At 54.6% G+C, this 18,611-nt stretch overlaps 1 protein-coding gene across 2 annotated transcripts; it reads left to right on the top strand.

The window, feature by feature from the left end:
* Positions 1-1,965: 1,965 nt before the first annotated feature.
* TULP1 (TUB like protein 1) lies at positions 1,966-15,218 on the top strand. 2 transcript variants are annotated; one of them, XM_030315331.1, is made up of 15 exons: positions 1,966-2,242; positions 2,359-2,404; positions 2,830-2,923; positions 3,191-3,346; positions 3,971-4,126; positions 4,820-4,921; positions 4,996-5,115; positions 5,391-5,497; positions 8,983-8,988; positions 9,090-9,260; positions 9,458-9,570; positions 10,873-10,987; positions 11,064-11,162; positions 13,247-13,418; positions 15,085-15,218. In XM_030315331.1, exons 1-15 carry the CDS (start codon positions 2,196-2,198, stop codon positions 15,216-15,218), a joined length of 1,638 nt encoding a protein of 545 aa, XP_030171191.1. In that variant the 5' UTR covers positions 1,966-2,195. The 2 variants fall into 2 exon arrangements, with proteins under 2 accessions (XP_030171191.1, XP_030171192.1); XM_030315332.1 differs by lacking the exon at positions 3,191-3,346.
* The last annotated feature ends 3,393 nt before the right edge of the window (positions 15,219-18,611 follow it).

Raw genomic sequence — 18,611 nt, 5'->3', positions numbered from 1 at the left:
TGTGGCTGTGTGAATAGTAGGGTCATGCAGTTAGAAAGGCAGATTAGGGCCAGACTAGGGAGAGCCTTGAATGCCAACCCAGCACATTTAAACTTGATCCTTAGGCAGTAGGGAGCTGATGAATATTTTTGAGCAAAGGTGTCAGCTGAAGAAGAGGTATTTTAGGAAGACTGAATCTGGCAAATCTGGATCAGGTGGACCAAGGAAGTGAAAAACAAGTGTGACTGTTTCGTTTAAATCTCCTCTCTAGGGGTGCCTGGGTGGCTCAGTCGTTAAGTGTCTCAGGTCACGATCTCCAGTTTGTGAATTCGAGCCCTGGGTCAGGCTGTGTGTTGACAGCTCAGAGCCTGGAGCCCGTTTTGGATTCTGTGTCTGCCTCCTCTTTCTGCTCCTCCCGTCTCACTCTCTCTCTCTCTCAAAAATAAATAAACATTAAAAAAAATTTTTAAATCTCATCTCTAATCCTTGTGACTGAATGAAACATGCACAGGTTAAGGACAAAAACCCTGACAGGAGTTCTATCTGGATTCAAGCCCCAACAAAGCAACTTTAGGATCTAGCTGACCCTGAGCACTTCCCAAGCACTCACTTCTCCTCCCCAAGCCTCAGTTTGCCCATCTATAAAATGGAGATAATAACCTCTACCCTGTCTCACTGGACTCTTGTGAGAATCAAATGAAATTAAAAATGCACTCATTAACCCATTCAAAAAACAAACCCCAATCGTGTGTCAAGTTGTGTTGTAAATGCAAAGGAGAAAGAGATGAAATACAAGTGCACTGAAAAGGGGTACATAATATTACCAAGTATTGAGTGCTCACTGTATGCCCCTTTCCACCTGCCCATTTCACTGAATCCGAACAATACTCTTACCAGGTCGAGCCCATTTTATAAATGAGGAAATGGAGGCTCAGAGAGGCTAAGCAAGTCATCCAAGGACGTTCAGCCCTTAAGTGGCAGAGCTCAGGGCTGACCCATTCGTGAGATGACTGCCTGCCTCCTAGTGCTAAACCTTTGAACACATCTGGCCATGTCCCACTTCTAGGCCTTTACCTTGTCCCTTTCCAGGTAACCCATCCCACTTTTTTTTTTTTTTTTACGTGTAGAACTCCTATTCATTATCTTTAAATTTTTTTTAAAGTTTATTTATTGACTTAGAGAGAGAGAGAAAGAACATGAGCAGGAGAGGGGCAGAGAGAGAGGGTGGGAGAGAGAGAACCCCAAGCAGGCTCCAAGCTGTCAGCGTGGAGCCTGATGTGGGCTCGAACTGTGAGGTCATGACCTGAGCCAAGATCAAGAGTTGGTCACGTAACTGACTGAACCACTCAGGTGCCCCTCTCTCAACTTTTAAATTTTAGATCAGACTGCAGGAAGCCTCCAGGACACCTGATTGGAGCCCCTCCTCTGGGCTTCCTCAGCATTTAACCAAACTCCTCCTATGATATAATCACATCAACACTATATCTTTGGGGGGCACCTGGCTGGCTCAGTTGGTAGCACAGGTGATTCTTGATCTCCGTGTCATGCGTAGGGTCGTGAGTTTGAGCTCCACCTTGGGCACAGAGATTACCTGAAAAAAAAAAAACAAAAAACAAAATTTAAAAAAACCACACACACACAAAGCACAAAAAATACCATATCTCTGGTCTCTAAACTTTTAAAAAAGCATGTTCCCTATCTGTAAAAAAAAAAAAAAAAAATTAAGTGTACGCCCACGATTAGGCATATTTCTCAGCAAAGTACTGTATATACACAGCCTTCTGTTGATCCATATATATTAACTATTAGTAAATCCTAGTTCTTATTTTTTATGAAAAATAAATATAAATACAGGATCTGATCTAAGATTTTCTTCCCACACCCCACTGTCCCCCAACGAATTACAAATCAGCACCTCTAACCCAAAGCTGGGTGAGGGGAGGGTGGTGCTGGCACAGTGATGGCATCTTCCAGGCTGCAGGGTGGTCTGAGAAGGACTTGGGAGTTCGGCCTCTTCCCTCAGTGGGCTGGGATTGGTGGTGGAGGGGTTTGTGGGCAGGAGCACCTCCCACAGTGCTGCCACCCCCTTGAGCCAGCGGGAGGTGGGGTGAAGTTGAGCCTGGATTAGCCGGGGAGGGGCGAGGGGGGGGGGGCACTGGGAGGCTCCTAGAGCTGCACGGTGGCCAGAGAAGGGGGTGTGGATAGGCGAATGCACCATGCCGCTGCAGGACGACACCCTCCGAGAGGTGTGGGCCTCGGACAGGTCCGGAAGTGCCCCCCCCACCTCAACCTACCTGAACCCTGGGGGGCCCAGGTGGAGGGGCTGGGGAAGGGCAGGAAAAGGGGAGGAAGACAGTCTGATTCCTTTGCTACCCTCAGCGGACATGAGGAGGAAGGCTCGGATATCCAGCAGCGCCCCAAGCAGGTATGTCGCCCCTGCTTGGAAAGGAGGCAGGGAGAGCCCCCCACCCCCCACCCCCCACCCCCGCCTCAACTGTCTGTAAACCTCCTCAGGGTAGCGGATCCGGGAGTGAGACTCATTCCCCTTCGGCAGCGTCTGGAGGTTGCTTTCCTTTAGGGTGTGTGTGTGTGTGCGTGTGTGTGTGTCTTCGAGGAAAGGGATGTTTGGGGGCATGGGATGTCCAGGGGAGGAATTGGGCCTTGGGGCCTTTGGGGGTGGCCATGGTGCACGGGAGGGGTCATGGTTCTCCACCCCAAGAAGGAGGCTGCTGTTCCCCTCCCGATAATCCGCGGTTATTTCTGGCGGCTCAAGAGATTAGAGGGTCATGGTCAGCCCTCAGAGCCCCCCCCCTTTCTTTCCTCTCCCTCCTCCTGACCCCCACTCAGCAGCGACCCGCCAAGGGGCAGAAGTTGAGGAAGAAAAGGACGGAAGCCCCCGAGTCCCCCTGCCCCGAGGGATCCAAGCCCCGGAGGAAACCTGGAGGCGGGCGGGGGGCCGAGCCCGGGGGTGCCCCCAAGGGTGAGGGACGCGGGAAGGCTGCGGCCGGTCCTGGAGCCTCGAGGGGGTGCAGAGGAAGGGAAATGGAGGGGTGGGAGCCGGCCGGAGTCGAAGTGCGTGGGGGCCGGGCGGGCGATGAATGAAAGCCGGGGGAGATCCCCACCGCGAGGAGCTGGAGGGGGCAGCGGCCAGGGCTCCGGCGCCGTCGGAGGAGGGGGTCTGGCCCTGCCTGACCCCGGCCTCTCGGCTCAGCCGGGCGGAGGGGGAAGCCGCGGGAGGAGCCCGCCCCGCAGCCGCCCGAGGCCCGGACGCCGCAGACGGTCTACACCAAGTTCCTCAGAGACCCCGAGGCCAAACGCGACCCGCGGGAAACCTTCCTGGTAGCGCGAGCCCGGGACGCAGTAGACGGTGAGAGGCCGGCGGGAAGGTTGGGAGGGGGGCGCTGGAGAGAGGGAGCCAAGTGGCTGGACAAGAACAGCGACAGAGAGGCGGAAAACTCGGGGAAACCGCCTCCCCTTCTCTGGCCTTCTCTTTGAGCCAGAAAACAAAACAAAACAAAGAAAACCCTTTATTTCCGGATGGGGAAACTGAGGCACGGAGGGGTTGAGAGTTTTGTCTTCAACTACAGCTAGGGGCCAGAGGTAGCCCAGATGCGTCTGGCTGGAGGTCAGAAACAGACAAGGACAGGGAGCAGCGAAGTAGGAGAAACCGTGAGAAACAGCCCAGGTGCGGTCACTGGGGGCAGAGAAGGGCCAAACTGGAAGACAGGCAGGAATGTGTGAGGAGGTGAGAGTCCCAGAGAGAGAGAGGGGAAGGTGCTACAGACAAGGGCATCCCCCCAGAACAGGATTGCCTAGCCCCTAGCATTCCCCCCAACTCCAGCTCACTCCCCCAAGCAGCCTGAGGTCACTCCCTCCTGTTCCAGGAGAGCCTCCCGCCTCTGGCTCTCATTTCCCAGCAATCTGGAGGGGACTGAGCCCCCAGCTAATGGGACACATCCCAGCCCCCATTATGAGGAGTTTCTGCCTACAGAGGATGAGGAGGAAGAAGAGGAAGACCATGAAGAGGAAGAGGAAGAGGAGGAGGAGGAAAAGAAAGAGAAAACCCCTCTGCCTCCCAAGAAGCCTCCTAAAGAGAAGACTTCCACAGGCATCAAGGAGAGGAGGGCCAAGGCCCAGGGTCAGAAGGGTGAGTGTTGAGGGTAAGAAGGGAGCACACAGACGTGTAAAACTAGCCCTGTCCTTCAGCGGCTTGGGGGCCTCGTCGATACGCCGGAGTTCACACATCAAGAAGTTACCCAGTGCCTGGACACGAGAGTTTCTCTCCCTGGTGGTGTCGTCCCCCTGATGGTCCTTAAGTGCATAGCCTGCCTGGGGGCTCTGTGAGCCAGGGAGGGCAGAGGATTTTAGTTTTCGTTGTGATTTTTCAGCTTTTTAAAAAACTCAATCTGAATTATTGTTATAATTTCCATAAAAGCATCAAAGTGATTACTGTAAAAATCAGTCAATGCATAAATGCTGTGATGGCTCTCTGGCCTGGGCACCTCACCCTACAGGTACCCCAGTCTGGTTTAAAGGTGGACAGGTAGCTGGCACCTTGGGCCCCTGTGGGAGAGGGAGAGAGTGCTCTCTGTATCACCTGCCAGAGGGGGTTTTCTGGGGATGGCATGGGAGCTGGGTTTCATTCATTCATTCATTCATTCATGTATTCTGTAACACCAATAAGCTCCTTGTGTTTGTCTAGCCCTTTATGGACTCAGGATTAAAACTTGATGAGCAGAAGACAGACTCTGGGCCCTTGTCAGGCCATGATGAGTGGGTTGGAAGGTGGCCTTCAGCCCCAACAGGCTCTTCTTTGTCTAACCCCTACCTCCATTTCCAGGGGACCTGGGAAGCCCTGTCCCCCCATCCAAACCTCTTCGAATGAAGAAGAAGGAGGTACCAGCGGGGGAGGGGACCAAGATGAGAAAGACAAAGAAGAAAGGTGAGACTAGCCTCTGGAGGAACAGGGGACTCCGGGTGTGGTGGAGGGTGACTCCTTCACATCCACACACACAGGGTCTGGGGAGGCTGACAAGGACACCTCAATGAGCCCGACTAGAGTGACAAAGAAGAGCCCAGCAGCCATGTTTCTGGTGGGGGAAGATGGCCCCGCTGAGAAAGCTCGGAAGAAGAAAGGTGGGTGGCAGTGGCCTCCGGTATCAGGACATCTAGAGACAGTCCTGGGGGTCCTGGAGTCAGAAGACTTGGGAGGCATCTTGACCTGCCCACGTTAATAGCTGTGACTATTAAGGCAGGTATTGTAGCCTTTCTGAGGCCCCTATAATAGTAATGTGGGATGATTCTCTTGTGGTTGTGGGGAGGGTCCATGTGAGACACGGGTGTTAGATGTACTTTGCAAACCATGAAGTGCCCTGCAAGGTAAGGGGTTAACAGGCTCGTTCCACGCCCAGGCACTCCCAAAGGCTCAGAAGAGGAGAGGAAGGAGGAAGAGGAAGAGGAGGAAGAAGTGACAAAGAACAGCAATCAGAAGGGCAAAGCGAAAGGAAAAGGCAAAAAGGTTGGGGCCCAGAGGGGAAGGGGACTGATGTCCTCAGGGAGCAGTGGCAGGGGCCTGGGTTTGGGGGACTGGAGTGTGGAACCTTGCTGGGGGGCTGGGGCCATGAAGTCACTTGGGGTTAGAATCATGACTCCCTCTCTGATGACAGGCTAGGAGGACAAAGGGCACCAGACTTGTGAGAAAAGAAAAGGCTGTTGTGGGGTCACCATGCTGGGATTGGTGCCCCGGGGGCCTGATGTTATCTGGGCTCTAAGCCCTCCCCTCCGCAGCCTAACATCAGACATGGTCAGAGAGGCTCACACGGCCCCAATATGAAGAGACCCCGTTTTCTTTTTCTTTTTAATTTTTTTAAATGTTTTATTTTATTTTTGAGAGAGAGAGAGAGCACGAGCAGGGGAGGGGCAGAGAGAAAGGAAAACACAGAATCTGAGGCAGGTTCCAGGCTCCAAACTGTCAGCACAGAGCCCGATGCAGGGCTTGAACTCACAAACCGTGAGATCGTGACCCAAACTGAAGTTGGACACAACCAACTGAGCCCCCCAGGTTCCCTGAGACACTCATTTTCTGTATCTGGGAGGTAGAACTCACAGGCAGACAGGGACACGTGTACTCACCCGTGGGCACACTGGCTGGCTGTAGGAGTTGTAAGAATATTTGCATGCTACTGCTCTAAGTTCTCCAAGTGCTTTCTGCTCCCCCACCCCGGACCACCCACCCTTCCAGCAACTGAAGGGTTAACAGTGGCTGACAGGGGCCTCCTGCGCCCTCCCCCAGGCCCACCAGCATCCATTCTGAGCGGGCATTCTCCATGAGCAGAACAGGTTGTTAACAGTTTGAATATTCCTCTTCCTCACAAATAGGACTCAGGTACCGACATGCACAGGCGGGACCAAGCAGGAGAGAGAGGGCCAGTTGGAGAAAGAAAGCGATGAAAGTCTTTGAGAAATTGGTTTCCACAAGCAGAGAGATCACCATGAGGGCAGGGCTGGGGGCTTGGCCATGTGGGCTTTTGAGCCTGTTCAAGAGTGGTCGGGTCTTGGGGGACCCACATCACCAGGTACCGATATATAGACTGCAAGGCCAGTTTATTATCTCCCACGGGGAATATAACCTCGGCACAGCCTTCAGTACAGTAGGCTCTAGAAATTGACAGCTGTGGAAATGTTTGAATAAGCTCTGGCTTTCTCCACATCACATTCCAAACATAGTCTTGTGTTTCCAAAGTTTCTTCTGGAGCAGCCCAGAGTGGAGAAGATGTTCAAGGGTCCGCAGGCTAAGGGCCTGCTCGCTGCCACCAGCCTCACCTCACACACAGTCCCAACCTGCCCTCAGCAAAAACAGCCAACCACAGCGTATCATCGGGGATTCCCAGTGACTCTCACGTAGCACACACCGGGGGCTGGCAGTCCCTTGTCCCCGCCTCTTGTGAGGGATAGCACATGAGGGCAGACGGCACCAGGTTTGTGAGAAGCAGAAGGGCAGCTGCGGGGTCGCCAGGCCAGGCCAGGCCACCCTACGGTGTAATGCAACCAAACTGCTCTGAGGAGTTTTTCCCTGAGCAAAATAAGCTTATCTATTCATTCATTGTCTTACCTCTGTATTGCTGTGTAGCAAACCACCCCAAAACTTAGTGCCTCAAAACAACAAACATTTATTTTCTTCATTCCTGTAAGTCAGGAATGTAGGAGTGGCTTAGCGAGGCACGTACTTCTGGCTCGGGGGTCTCATGAGATTGCAGTCAAGATGTCAGCTGGGTCTGCAGTCACTCTGAAAGCTTGACTGGAAATAAAGAATCCACTTCTAGAATGGTTCACTGTCATGATTGTTGGCTGGGGCCCTCTCCATAGGGCTGCCTGACTGTTCTCATGACAATGGCAGCCAACTTCTCTCAGGGCTCAAGAGTAGCCCAAGAGGGGCACCTGGGTGGCTCAGCCGGTTAAGCGGCCGACTTCGGCTCAGGCCATGATCTCGCGGTCCGTGAGTTCGAGCCCCGAGTCGGGCTCTGTGCTGACAGCTCAGAGCCTGGAGCCTGCTTCAGATTCTGTGTCTCCCTCTCTCTGCCCCTCCCCTGTTCATGCTCTGTCTCTCCCTGTCTCAAAAATAAATAAACGTTAGGGGCGCCTGGGTGGCGCAGTCGGTTAAGCGTCCGACTTCAGCCAGGTCGTGATCTCGCGGTCCGTGAGTTCGAGCCCCGCGTCAGGCTCTGGGCTGATGGCTCAGAGCCTGGAGCCTGTTTCCGATTCTGTGTCTCCCTCTCTCTCTGCCCCTCCCCCGTTCATGCTCTGTCTCTCTCTGTCCAAAAATAAATAAATGTTGAAAAAAAAAAATTTAAAAAAAAAAATAAATAAATAAATAAACGTTAAAAGAAAAAAAAAATTAAAAAAAAAAAAAAAGAGTGGCCCAAGAGAGACAGCAAGGAGAAGGCAAGATATCTTTCATGACCTAGCCTTAGACTAATCACTTAGAAGTGACCCATCACTTCTGCTATATTCCATTGGTCAGAAACACCGACCCTGATACAGTGTGGAAGGGGACTACACAAGGGTGTAAATACCAGGAGGCAAGGACCACTGGGGCTCGTCTTGAAGGCTGGCTACCACATTCACTGAATATTTACTACACAGTATAATAATACCAGTAGCTAATACTACGGTAACACTATGTGCTTAGAACACAGCAATTCATACCTTCGGCCTCACCTCAGTTCACCCCTTGACATCGTGTCCACTGAAGGAAGGTCTTTCTAAGGCCCTGGCTCTCACAGGAGGCTGCACAGCATTTAAAGCCTAGTTACACTTCTTACTAGCTACATGAACTTGGGCAAGTTGCTTAGCCTCTTTGAGCCTCAGCTCCTTCATCAGTAAAATTGGACAACTACTTCAGTAGTTACTGAGAAGGGAATTAAACCATGTAACATTTGGAAGATCCTTAGAACTATGCCTGGCACATTGGTAGGCTTTATAGGAGTGTTTGTTTAATGTATCAATTAAGTAAGGTCTGTCCCGGGTGTCCAGCCCCAACTTATGCATTTCTCAGATGGAAACACCGAGTCACAGTTAAACTGGGTAAAGAGTTGGGGCGCCTGAGCGGCTCAGTTGGTTAAGCGTCCAACTTTGGCTCAGGTCATGATCTCGCAGTTCGTGAGTTCGAGCCCCGCATCGGGCTCCGTGCTGACGGCTCAGAGCCTGGAGCCTGCTTCGGATTCTGTTTCCCTCTCTCTGCCCCTCGCCTGCTCACACTCTCTCTCTCTCTCAAAAATAAACATTAAAAACAAATTAAAAAGGAAACTGGGTAAAGAGTTAGTGGTGGAATCAGGATTTGAATCCAAGCTGTCTGGTTCCAGAGCCCAGGCTCTTAACCACAAGCTAAGCAAAAAAGAAAGCGCCGAGCTCCCCAGAGCCTCCTAACGTGGGCTGCTGAGCCGCTGGGGAAGTGTGAGGGGCCCAGCCCACTGTAGCTGGCCCGTCTGTTCTCTTCCCACACAGAAAGCGGTGAGTTGTCCGGCCCACCCTGCCTGTGTCCCAGCTCCGGGGACCTGCTGAGGGCAGAGGAGCTAGTGCTGTAGGCTGATACATGCTGTGCCCCCACCCAGAAGGAGGAGAGAGCCCCATCTCCACCCGTGGAAGTGGATGAACCCCGGGAGTTTGTGCTTCGGCCTGCCCCTCAGGGCCGGACAGTTCGCTGCAAGCTGACCCGGGACAAGAAGGGCATGGATCGGGGCCTGTATCCCTCCTACTTCCTGCACCTGGACACAGAGAAGAAGGTGGGTAGGGGAGAGGCGGCAGGGGAGAGAGAGGGCAGGGGGCAGGACCCAGGCTGAGGGTGGAGCTAGAGCCAAATGGGGGGGGGGGGAGAGTGGTGGATACAGGACAAATAGGCCTTCTCTCGCCTCCCACCCTTCTCTTTCCTTCACCCATCTTTGCCTCCCATCCTCTGTCACCTGTCTCCCCCTGTCCCCAGGTGTTCCTCTTGGCTGGCAGGAAGCGGAAACGTAGCAAGACGGCCAATTACCTCATCTCCAGCGACCCTACCAATCTGTCTCGAGGAGGGGAGAATTTCATTGGGAAGCTGAGGTAGGGCTGGGAGGCCCAGGACCGCAAGAACGCCATGGCGGGTCACTTTCGTCTCCCTGTGCCCGGCAGTGTCCACCACACTGGACCCTCTGGAAACGTCCCCTGACCCAGGGGTTCCCACACTTTAAATGTGTACAGATCACTTGGAAGTGTTGTTAAAATGGCTCAGTGGGTCTGGGTTTGGGGCAAGATTCTTCACTTTTCTTTTTCTTTTTGAGAGAGACAGAGACAGAACGTGAGTGGGTTGGGGCAGAGAGAGAGGGAGACAGAATCGGAAGCAAGCTCCAGGCTCCGAGCTGTCAGCATGGAGCCTGACGCAGGGCTCGAACCCACGAACCGCGAGATCATGATCTGAGCAGAAGTCGGACATTCAACCGACTGAGCCACCTAGGCACCACTTTTTTTTTTTTTTAATGTAGATTCTTCACTTTTTTTTTTTTTACGTTTATTTATTTATTTTGTGAGAGAAAGAGAGGGCAAGTGGCGGGGGGGGGGGACAGAGAGCATCTCAAGCAGCCTCTGCGCTGTCAGCAGAGCCCAATGTGAGGCTCAGTTGCAAGAACCCTGAGATCAAGAGTTGGATGCTCAACCGACTGAGCCACCCAGGTGCCCCTCTTCATTTCTAATAAGCATCCAGGTGATGCCCATGCTACTCGGCCCTGTACCTCACTTGGAATAGGTCATAAGGTCCATGAGGGCAATGTCCATGCCTGTCTTGTTCATGGTTGAATTCCTAGCACCTGGCACATAGTAGCTACTCAATAAACATTTACTAAGTCAATGAATAAACAAATATCTGGCACCTACCCTGTGCTGTGTCTCCCCATATATCTCCTCTAATCCGCACTGCAAATCTGAGAGGTAAGGGGAAGGTGAATCCCTGAGTCAGGCCTTATTTCTTTTATTTATGTGTTAATAAACACATACAGTCTACCTATGTGTCAGGCATAGTTCTAATTTCCAAATATTAATCCATTTAATCCTTTTATTAGCCAAATGAGGAAAATACTGTTATTATGCCCATTTTACAGAGGGGGAAGTTGAGGCTCAGAGAGTTTAGCTTGCCTAGGGTCACACAGTAAGAGATGGATTTGAGATCTGAAGGCTGCCCAGTGTCCTTCCAGATCCAGCTTTAAAGAAGATCTCATGAGGGAAGCGTGGGGCAGAGGACATGAATTGCTCTGTCCTACGACACCCATAGCCTTGACACAGGAAGCTCTCCGAATTGCCTGGCTGGGAGGAAGGGTCTTGGAGGAGGGGTACAGAATCCCCTCAGCCCTGCCCCCTCCACCCTGCTTGCAGGTCCAATCTCCTGGGCAACCGCTTCACCGTCTTTGACAACGGGCAGAACCCGCACCGCGGAGGAGGCAGCACTGATGTGGGGCGCCTTCGGCAGGAGCTGGCAGCTGTGATCTATGTGAGAACTCGGCCTGGGCCCCCTGGCAGCACCCTCCCCTTTGAAGGGGCCGACCTGACAGGTGTGCCCCTCCCAGGAAACCAACGTGTTGGGCTTCCGAGGTCCCCGGCGCATGACGGTCATCATCCCAGGCATGAATACGGAGAACGAGAGGGTCCCCATCCGGCCGCGAAATGTGAGCCCAGCACCTCCCTGACACCTCTCCCTGAGGGTCCTACTCCCATGTGACCCACCCATGACCCACTCCTGGGGAGCTGGGGGGGTGGGGGCTCAGCTTGCCCACACCCAACTTCCGGAGCACACTCATCACCCTGTGTCACAAATTCATTCTGGAAACTTGTGGAATGAATTCAGGGGTTTCGTCATTGAATTCACAGAAACAAATGCAATGAGGACTTTTTTTCCAGTTTACCCCAGACCATCCATTCATATATTCATTCAACACATGTATATTGAGTGCTGAGGATTATTCTAGGAAACTGGAAGATGTCAGTGAATAAAACAAAGATCTGACCTCATGAAGCTGGCATTCTAGTGGAGGAGACGGACAGTAGACGATAATTGTGATAAGCAAAAAAATTGTATAGTACGTTAGAAGGCGATAAGTGGTATGGGAAAAAAAAGAAAACATCAAACAGAAGACAGATGTGCGTGCGTGTTCCATATTAAATACGGTGGTCAGAGTAGGCCTCACTGAGAAGGTGACATTTAAGCAAAGACCTGAAGGAGGTGAGGGAGCAAGCCTGTGGATATCTGGGGAAAGAGCATCCAGGCAGTGGGAAGAGCCAGTGCAAAGGCCCTGAGGCAGAGTGGTGCCTGGTGGGTTTGAGGTGAGAGGTGAGAGTGAGGGGTAGATTGGACCTGTACAACTGGTTTCTACCCCTGGGAGAAACAGGAAGCCACAGCAGGGTTCTCAGGAGTGACATGATTTGACTTTTATTTTAAAAAGCAAAGGTTGCTTGTTTGTGTGTGTGTGTGTGTGTGTGTGTGTGTGTGTGTGTGAGAGGGAGAGGGTAAGATGGAGAGATGTCCTGGGGGGAGGTGGCCTCCTTAGGTGTCAGTCCCTTGCTCCGCTGCCTTAGCACTGCAAGTCAGTGAGCCCAAGGTTTCACAGACAGACGGACTGGCATGCTCCATGCTCTTAGTCAAGTCACTTTACTCATTTACAATGAAAAATCACAGCCACCAGCTGATCATGCATCCTTCCCTGCTGGAAAGTCACACCGTATTGACTTTCCACGGGGCACGAGGCATGTAGGGTCCCACAGTTACTCCTTCCATGCCTGGAACAAACACACAAATGCTCCAGAGGCAGTGCGTCCTGAGCATGTTTGGGCTTCGTAAGAACCACCCTGTGCTGCTTTAGGTAACTCTTTTCCGTTTCACAATTCATTCATTCTATGATCATTCATTAAAGCCAGGCACCGAGGATCCAAAATCAACACAACAGTTACCATCAGAACCATGATATTTACTGAGCATTTACTCTGTGCCAGGAACTGATCTGAATAACATTCCATGCACTATTAACTTATTTAATCCTCACAATACTCTGTTGTGAGGGAAACTGAGGCACAGGGACATTAAACTATTATACCCGCCCTTAGAGTATCTAATGTTGTCCATTAGAGTACAGTGGGAGAAACCATAAAAGCAAGGTGTCACGGAGACTCACAGCTAAGACATCTAAATCAGACATGGGGTCAGGAAGGCTTCGGGGAGGACATGATCTTGAGGGGACTCACTCTAAGCCATGAATGTGACTCAGGAAACTCGGGAAAGAAATATTTCAAGAGCACTATCATATAGACACCATTCCTTCCTTCAAGAAACTCTCTTCCAGGACATCTTAACTGTTTACCTGTCTCCGCAAGCGCAACTGTGAGCTCCTTGTGGGTCCCAGAATGTCTGGTTCATCCTTGTAATCAGGTACCAGCATGTGGCCATTCCTAAGACCCCTTGGGTATCCACAGCCCAGAGCACCTTCTGTGTGCCCGATGCTACTTTCCACTTTCCAACCTTCCGCTTTGGCATCCCACAGCAAAACCCCGTTCTCACAGATGTAGCCCATGCCCACAAGGACACCACAGAGACCAAAGGTGCTCTCAAGGATCCCCTGAACAGATGTTGATATCCAGGCTGCACGCTAACACAGACACGCAAAGGCGTGCTCAGGTTCCTAGGCCCCTTCCCCTCGGTCCCGAGATACCTCGGCCCCCTCTAACCGCCCTCTTCCTAATTCTCCCCCTGGCACCCCAGACCAGCGATGGGTTGCTGGTGCGCTGGCAAAACAAGACACTGGAGAGCCTCATCGAGCTGCACAACAAGCCCCCCGTCTGGAATGAAGACAGCGGCTCCTACACCCTCAACTTCCAAGGCCGAGTCACACAAGCCTCCGTCAAGAACTTCCAGATTGTTCACGCCGATGACCGTGAGTGTCGGAGGGCCCGAGCCACCACCTCCAGAATCCCAACCCTCACTGAGGCCCTTTTCCCACCACCTCCAGAATCCCAACCCTCACTGAGGCCCTTTCCCCACCATCCCTCTTGTGTGCACGCTTGCGTGCTCTCACTCTCTCGCTGCACCCACCCACCCCCCCCCCAGCTGTCCTTTATTGCTGGAGCCAGAACAACCAGGAAGGTTACTCCCTCCTGCAGGGGCATTGACACCATGCTCCCAGGAGCCTCAGATATTCCAAGCAGGTGTCTTGGGGCTCATTGTTCCAGGCCTTCTTTCTAGCATTGACCAGAGCCTGGGGTAGATACTGGGATACCCTGGGTAAGAAAAACTGTGTTGAAGGGAGAATTAATCTGCTGGAGTTTGAAAACCACTGATAGCGCAACGTCTATGTGGTCAAAGATGGTGCTGAGGCTCAGAGAGGGCAGCGCCTTCCCCAAAGGCAGCAACTCCAGGAGGTTCCACTGGCCATCGAAATTTATTTCAAAAACACTTGCACAGTGCTTTCCATGTGCTAGGCACTGTTCTCTGGACTTTACAGATACTGAATCATTAAATCTTTTCAATAACCCTGTGAGGAAGGTATTTTTGTCGCTATTTGGCAGATGAGAAAACTGAGGCACAGAGAGGTTAAGTAACTTCCCCAAGGTCATAAAGCAATTAAGAGGTAGAGCTGGCTTGAGAACGCAGGTGGTCTGGCTCCAGAGCCCCAGCTCCTAACCCCTTCAGGATGGCTGCCTTGTAGGGGTAGGGAATATTAATCAAGCATTTCTGAATGCCTACTCTATTGTCCTCTCTCAAGTAAGGTCAAAGGCCTGGCCTCGAGGAATTAGGGAAAAAAAGATATGCCCAGAAAACACAATTAAGTACAAATGTCCCTGTTACAAGCCTGGGGGAGAAGTTCCCACTAGGGTTAAGGAAGTTTGGGGATGGAAAGATATTCTCCCAAGGGACACCCACGTTCCCAGGATTGGCTACCATTGAGCAACTTCTCCATCCCCCACTCCATCCTAGGGATGGTTCCCCAGTGTCACCTGTCCCAAGGCCTTGGAAAACTGCTCTCCAGATCACATTTCTGGTGGAGCCTGGTCTGCAGAGATCAGGGGTATTTTTAGCAACTTCCTGTCTCTATGGATGCTGGGGGAGGTGTTGGGACTAGGGTTGGGAACCTGGACCAGATATGGGATGGGGTTGAGTGGAGCCACTGGATAAGGAAGGATTCAGGGGGCTAGTTAAGAGATAGAGCCTGGCAGTCTAAGATGGGACTTGGTGTCTGGGGATGGGAAGAAGGAATGAGGCCAGAGACAATGGAAAGAAAAGGATTCTAGGCTTGGGGAAGTGTGACAGGTTCCTATATTTAAGTGCCTGTCATACACATAGCCCTAGGTGGCAGAAGATAAGGCAGGGTCCCTGCCCTCAGGGGCTTACAGTCAGTCAGAAGTCTGGTAAACCGGCAGGTGGGACTGGTTGGGCCAGATAAGAAGGGGTGGATGGGTGGAGGGGTGAATACTTGAGAGGGTGGTTGAGGATTAGTGTTCCAATACAAGGGAGGGGAACTGTTCCCAGTGTTGAGGGGGCTGTCTGCCAGGAATGGGAACCCAGGAGGTCGTGGGCCACCCCACCCCTGTCTGTGTCCACAGCCGACTACATTGTACTGCAGTTCGGCCGCGTGGCCGAGGACGCCTTCACCCTAGACTACCGGTACCCGCTGTGCGCCCTGCAGGCCTTCGCCATCGCCCTCTCCAGTTTCGATGGGAAGCTGGCCTGCGAATGACCCCAGCAGCCCCCAGCGCCCCCAGCGCCCTCCAAGGGTGGGGGAAAGGATTCAGTGGAGGGTTGCAGTGTCTATTCACCAAAGCCCCCACTGAAGACTCGTCTCTTGTCGGGGGCTGACCCCTCACTGTCTCTGAGTGACCTCCATCCACTCTCCAGCCTGGCACAGGCCGAGGCAGGGGAGGAGCTCAGACGGCGGTCCGACAGAGATGAAGAACATCTGGAGTTGGGAGCCACACATCTGGTCGCGGAGCTAGCCTGCGCCGCTTCACCAGCCGCCCCCCTTCCCCGCCCCGCGCCCCAGTCACTTCCTGTCCAGGAGCAGTAGTCAGTGTTGTTTTAACCCCCTCCGGGATCGTACTAGGGCTCCGCGGAGTGGGGCGGGTTCCGAGGAGGGGGTAGGTGATGGGGGACGAAGACCGGGTACCCACGTCCCCAATAAAGCCGCGTCCCAGGCCCAGCGAGCAGTGGTTCTTCAGCGCGTGCCGAGAATTGGGCGGCGGGAGGGGTCCGGAGCGCGGGAGAGGTCCGGAGGGCGGGCTGGAGGCCTCCCTCCCCACACCCCCACCCCGCTCCCGCCCAGGCCCGGGGCACTCCCGCGTCCCCTCCCCCGCGCCCAGCGCCGGTCCTACCGAAACTCGGCGGGCTCGTAGTGTCGAGACGCCCCCCGCGGGGGCCCCGGGCCGAGAGGGAGGGCCCCGGAGGTCCGGGAAGAGGGGGAAAGGGAGAAATTCGAGAAACAAGCCTCTCGGGGAGAACCAGACAAACCGGGTCCGGGCATGGAGGGCGCAGTCGCCAGGGCGGGGCGGGGTCTGGGGCCCCGGGAATTGGGGGCGGGCTCTCGGGCCGGAGAGGGCGCTCCGCCTCGGCAGCTCCGGACTCGTGGGGGGGGGGGGTGCGGGTAGGGAGCCCTGAGGCCCGTGCGCTTCGGCCCCCCGGGGCTCCTCGTGACGCGGCACCCCGACGGGAGTCCAGCCGGCTAGGCGGGAGCTCCGCCCTCGGCCCCGCCCAGCCCCGAGCCCCAAATTGCGGTGGGGTCCTGGGGAGGTGGGGTAAGGCCCGGCGTGCAGGGAGAAGTTGGGAGCGTGGCACTGGCAGGCGGGGAGCGAAGCGCCTAGGCGCGGGAAGGCCGGGAACAGCCACAGGTCGCGAAGCCATGGGGTGGGCAGCCGGAGCGCCGACTGGGGGCGGCCCCGCGCGGCCCGGCCCCGCCCCTCCCGGTCGGTGCCCGCCCCCCTGCGCGCCCCGCCCCCTCCTTCCCCGCAGCCCCCACCCCCCGCCCCGGCTCCTCAACACAAACTTTCCGTCCCGCTCGCTCCCTCCTCCGCGCCCGGCGCCTCCCGCTCCGGCCCGGCTCATTCCGCACATTCCGGCCAGCCCCCTCCCCAAGACCCCCCTTCCCCGGCCCCCCTCTCAGCTTTTTCGGGCCCGGCGGAGCGGCCCGGCCGGAGCGCCCCCCCGAGCTCGGACCAGGTAAGCCGGGAGGACGCCGGGAAGAGGCCGTACTGGGAGAGGTGGTTTGGTTGGCTGGTTCTGGATTGGGGGGGCACTCGCGGGGGGCTAGATCCCCGAGCTATTGTCCAGCTTGAGCCTGAGCCCCGGATCTGGGTGCCGGGAAGTTTAGAGGGAAGGGGGGGAAAAGCTCTCCGGGAAGCCCCGCCCACCCCTCCCACCCCTACCCCCCTCCCCCCGCGACCCGGACGAGTTGGTTGGGGGAGGTCGGGGAACCGGGAGATTGTCTCCGGTGCCTTCGTCTGTCCCACCGTCCGAGTATGGGGTGCCGAGGCAGGGGTCTTGGGGGCGCACGGTTCGGGGGCCCTGCCACTGGGGAGCTCGTACCCAGGACTCCCAGTCCCGGGCCCCGCCGCCCTTTGGACTCCCGGCTCGCGCTCTCTCCGAGCCCGCCCGGCTCCAGCTCCACGCAGGCCTCGGGCCCGGCCTCCCGGCGTCCAGGCCGGCTCCTGCGCGCGGTGCCTGTGGCTGCGCTGGATTGTGGAGGGTGACTGGGAGCAGAGCTGCGCGCCCTGGGCGTGTGCCCCCTGAGAGGCAGGGGCCTAAGCTCCGTCCAGTTCTGCCCCAGTGGGTGGGGGTTCGGAGTTCCAGACCAGGGCTCTAAGAGCCTGGCTCCAAAGGGGGCTGGTTTTGGGGCCTTATTTTCGCTACACTTCCTCAGAGCCTTGTTTAGACTTTAGAGGGTTTGAAGGAGGTTTGTTCTCCCCCCTCCCTCCCTCCCCACCACCATTGTCTGTCATGCCCTTTACTCCTGCCTGGGGAGGAAAGGTCAGGAGTGCCTGTCTGCATTTGGTTTTCAGCTAGCCAGGCCCCGGGAAAGTGTCATTGAGACCCCACTCTGTCACCTTTTTGGGAGAGAGGCCCTGATCCAGGGCTCAGAGATTCTTTCTGGACAAGAGAGAATGAGGCCTTGAGGGAGGGCTTCTCAGGGGGCACCTCCCTCTGTGCTTTCTCTCTCTCCAGGTAGAGGCAGAACCAGGTCAGGCCTGGACTTGTAGTCCAGGAAAGCAGGGGATGGGGGTAGGGACTGGACACAGCTCTAGGGGCTGGTGCCCATGGCGGCTCTGTGTATCCCATCTCTTGTGGCTGGTTCTGTGTATACATGTTCCACCCCAGTGCAGGGGGCGAGGACACCTCCTTGGTTAGCATGTTGGGGACAGCCTGGGACAAGAAGAATATCCAAAGACCCCAAAAGTTGGAGATGTGGGAGAATTATGTTCTCCTCCCTTCCAGATTCTTGTAGCTCCTTTTCCAAGAACTGCCCCCCCCCCCCCCCCCGCCACCAGGAGGGTGTCACTTCAGGACATGTTTCTATGGTCTTCTGGATCCCTGCTCGCCCTGTGGGTAGGGGATGGACAGATGTATCTTCTAGGAATAGGCTGTCAGGTGAGGGTGATTTCAGGGGCCCTGATGCCCCCTCTTCAGGGAGAGGTTAAGAACCAGTTGGATTCTCAACCTCATGAGCCTTTCTCCCACCCCCCTAAGGGAGGGAACAATAATTAATGCTAATTAGCATATTTGGACTGGGGAATGGCTCAGTGGGATGGTCAATGATTGGCAGGACAGAGCTGTGTGTGTGTGTGTGTGTGTGTGTGTGTGTGTGTGTGTGTCTGCATCCTGGTCTGTGCTCCCACCCTCACCCTCAGGTTTGTAGACCCTGTGCATTCTGCCAGTTGAGGAAATATTAAAACAAGAAGGGGATATCTCAAAGAGAAGGTCAAGGAACTAGAGATCTGGTCCCATCTGGGCTTTTAACCACCTGTGTCATCTGGGCCCTCAGTTTCCCTGCTCAGAATAAATGACTTCTCAGGTCCCTTATCTTTGAGCGCCTTCCAGAGTCCCAGCCTCCAAGTCAGCTGGCCTGCCTTCTCCTTCCATTATG

This window comes from Lynx canadensis, chromosome B2, assembly GCF_007474595.2.
Source record: "Lynx canadensis isolate LIC74 chromosome B2, mLynCan4.pri.v2, whole genome shotgun sequence".
In the NCBI taxonomy this organism is placed as follows: Eukaryota; Metazoa; Chordata; class Mammalia; order Carnivora; family Felidae; genus Lynx; species Lynx canadensis.
This window is presented reverse-complemented; position numbering and strand designations above follow the sequence as displayed.

Excerpts from the sequence above, each read along its gene's own strand:
- TULP1 (XM_030315331.1), top strand. The coding sequence starts at position 2,196 with ATGCCGCTGCAGGACGACACCCTCCGAGAGGTGTGGGCCTCGGACAG. Across the intron at positions 3,347-3,970 it reads AGCCCGGGACGCAGTAGACG|AGGATGAGGAGGAAGAAGAG; the intron begins GTGAGAGGCCGG and ends TTCTGCCTACAG. Across the intron at positions 5,116-5,390 it reads GAAAGCTCGGAAGAAGAAAG|GCACTCCCAAAGGCTCAGAA; the intron begins GTGGGTGGCAGT and ends TTCCACGCCCAG.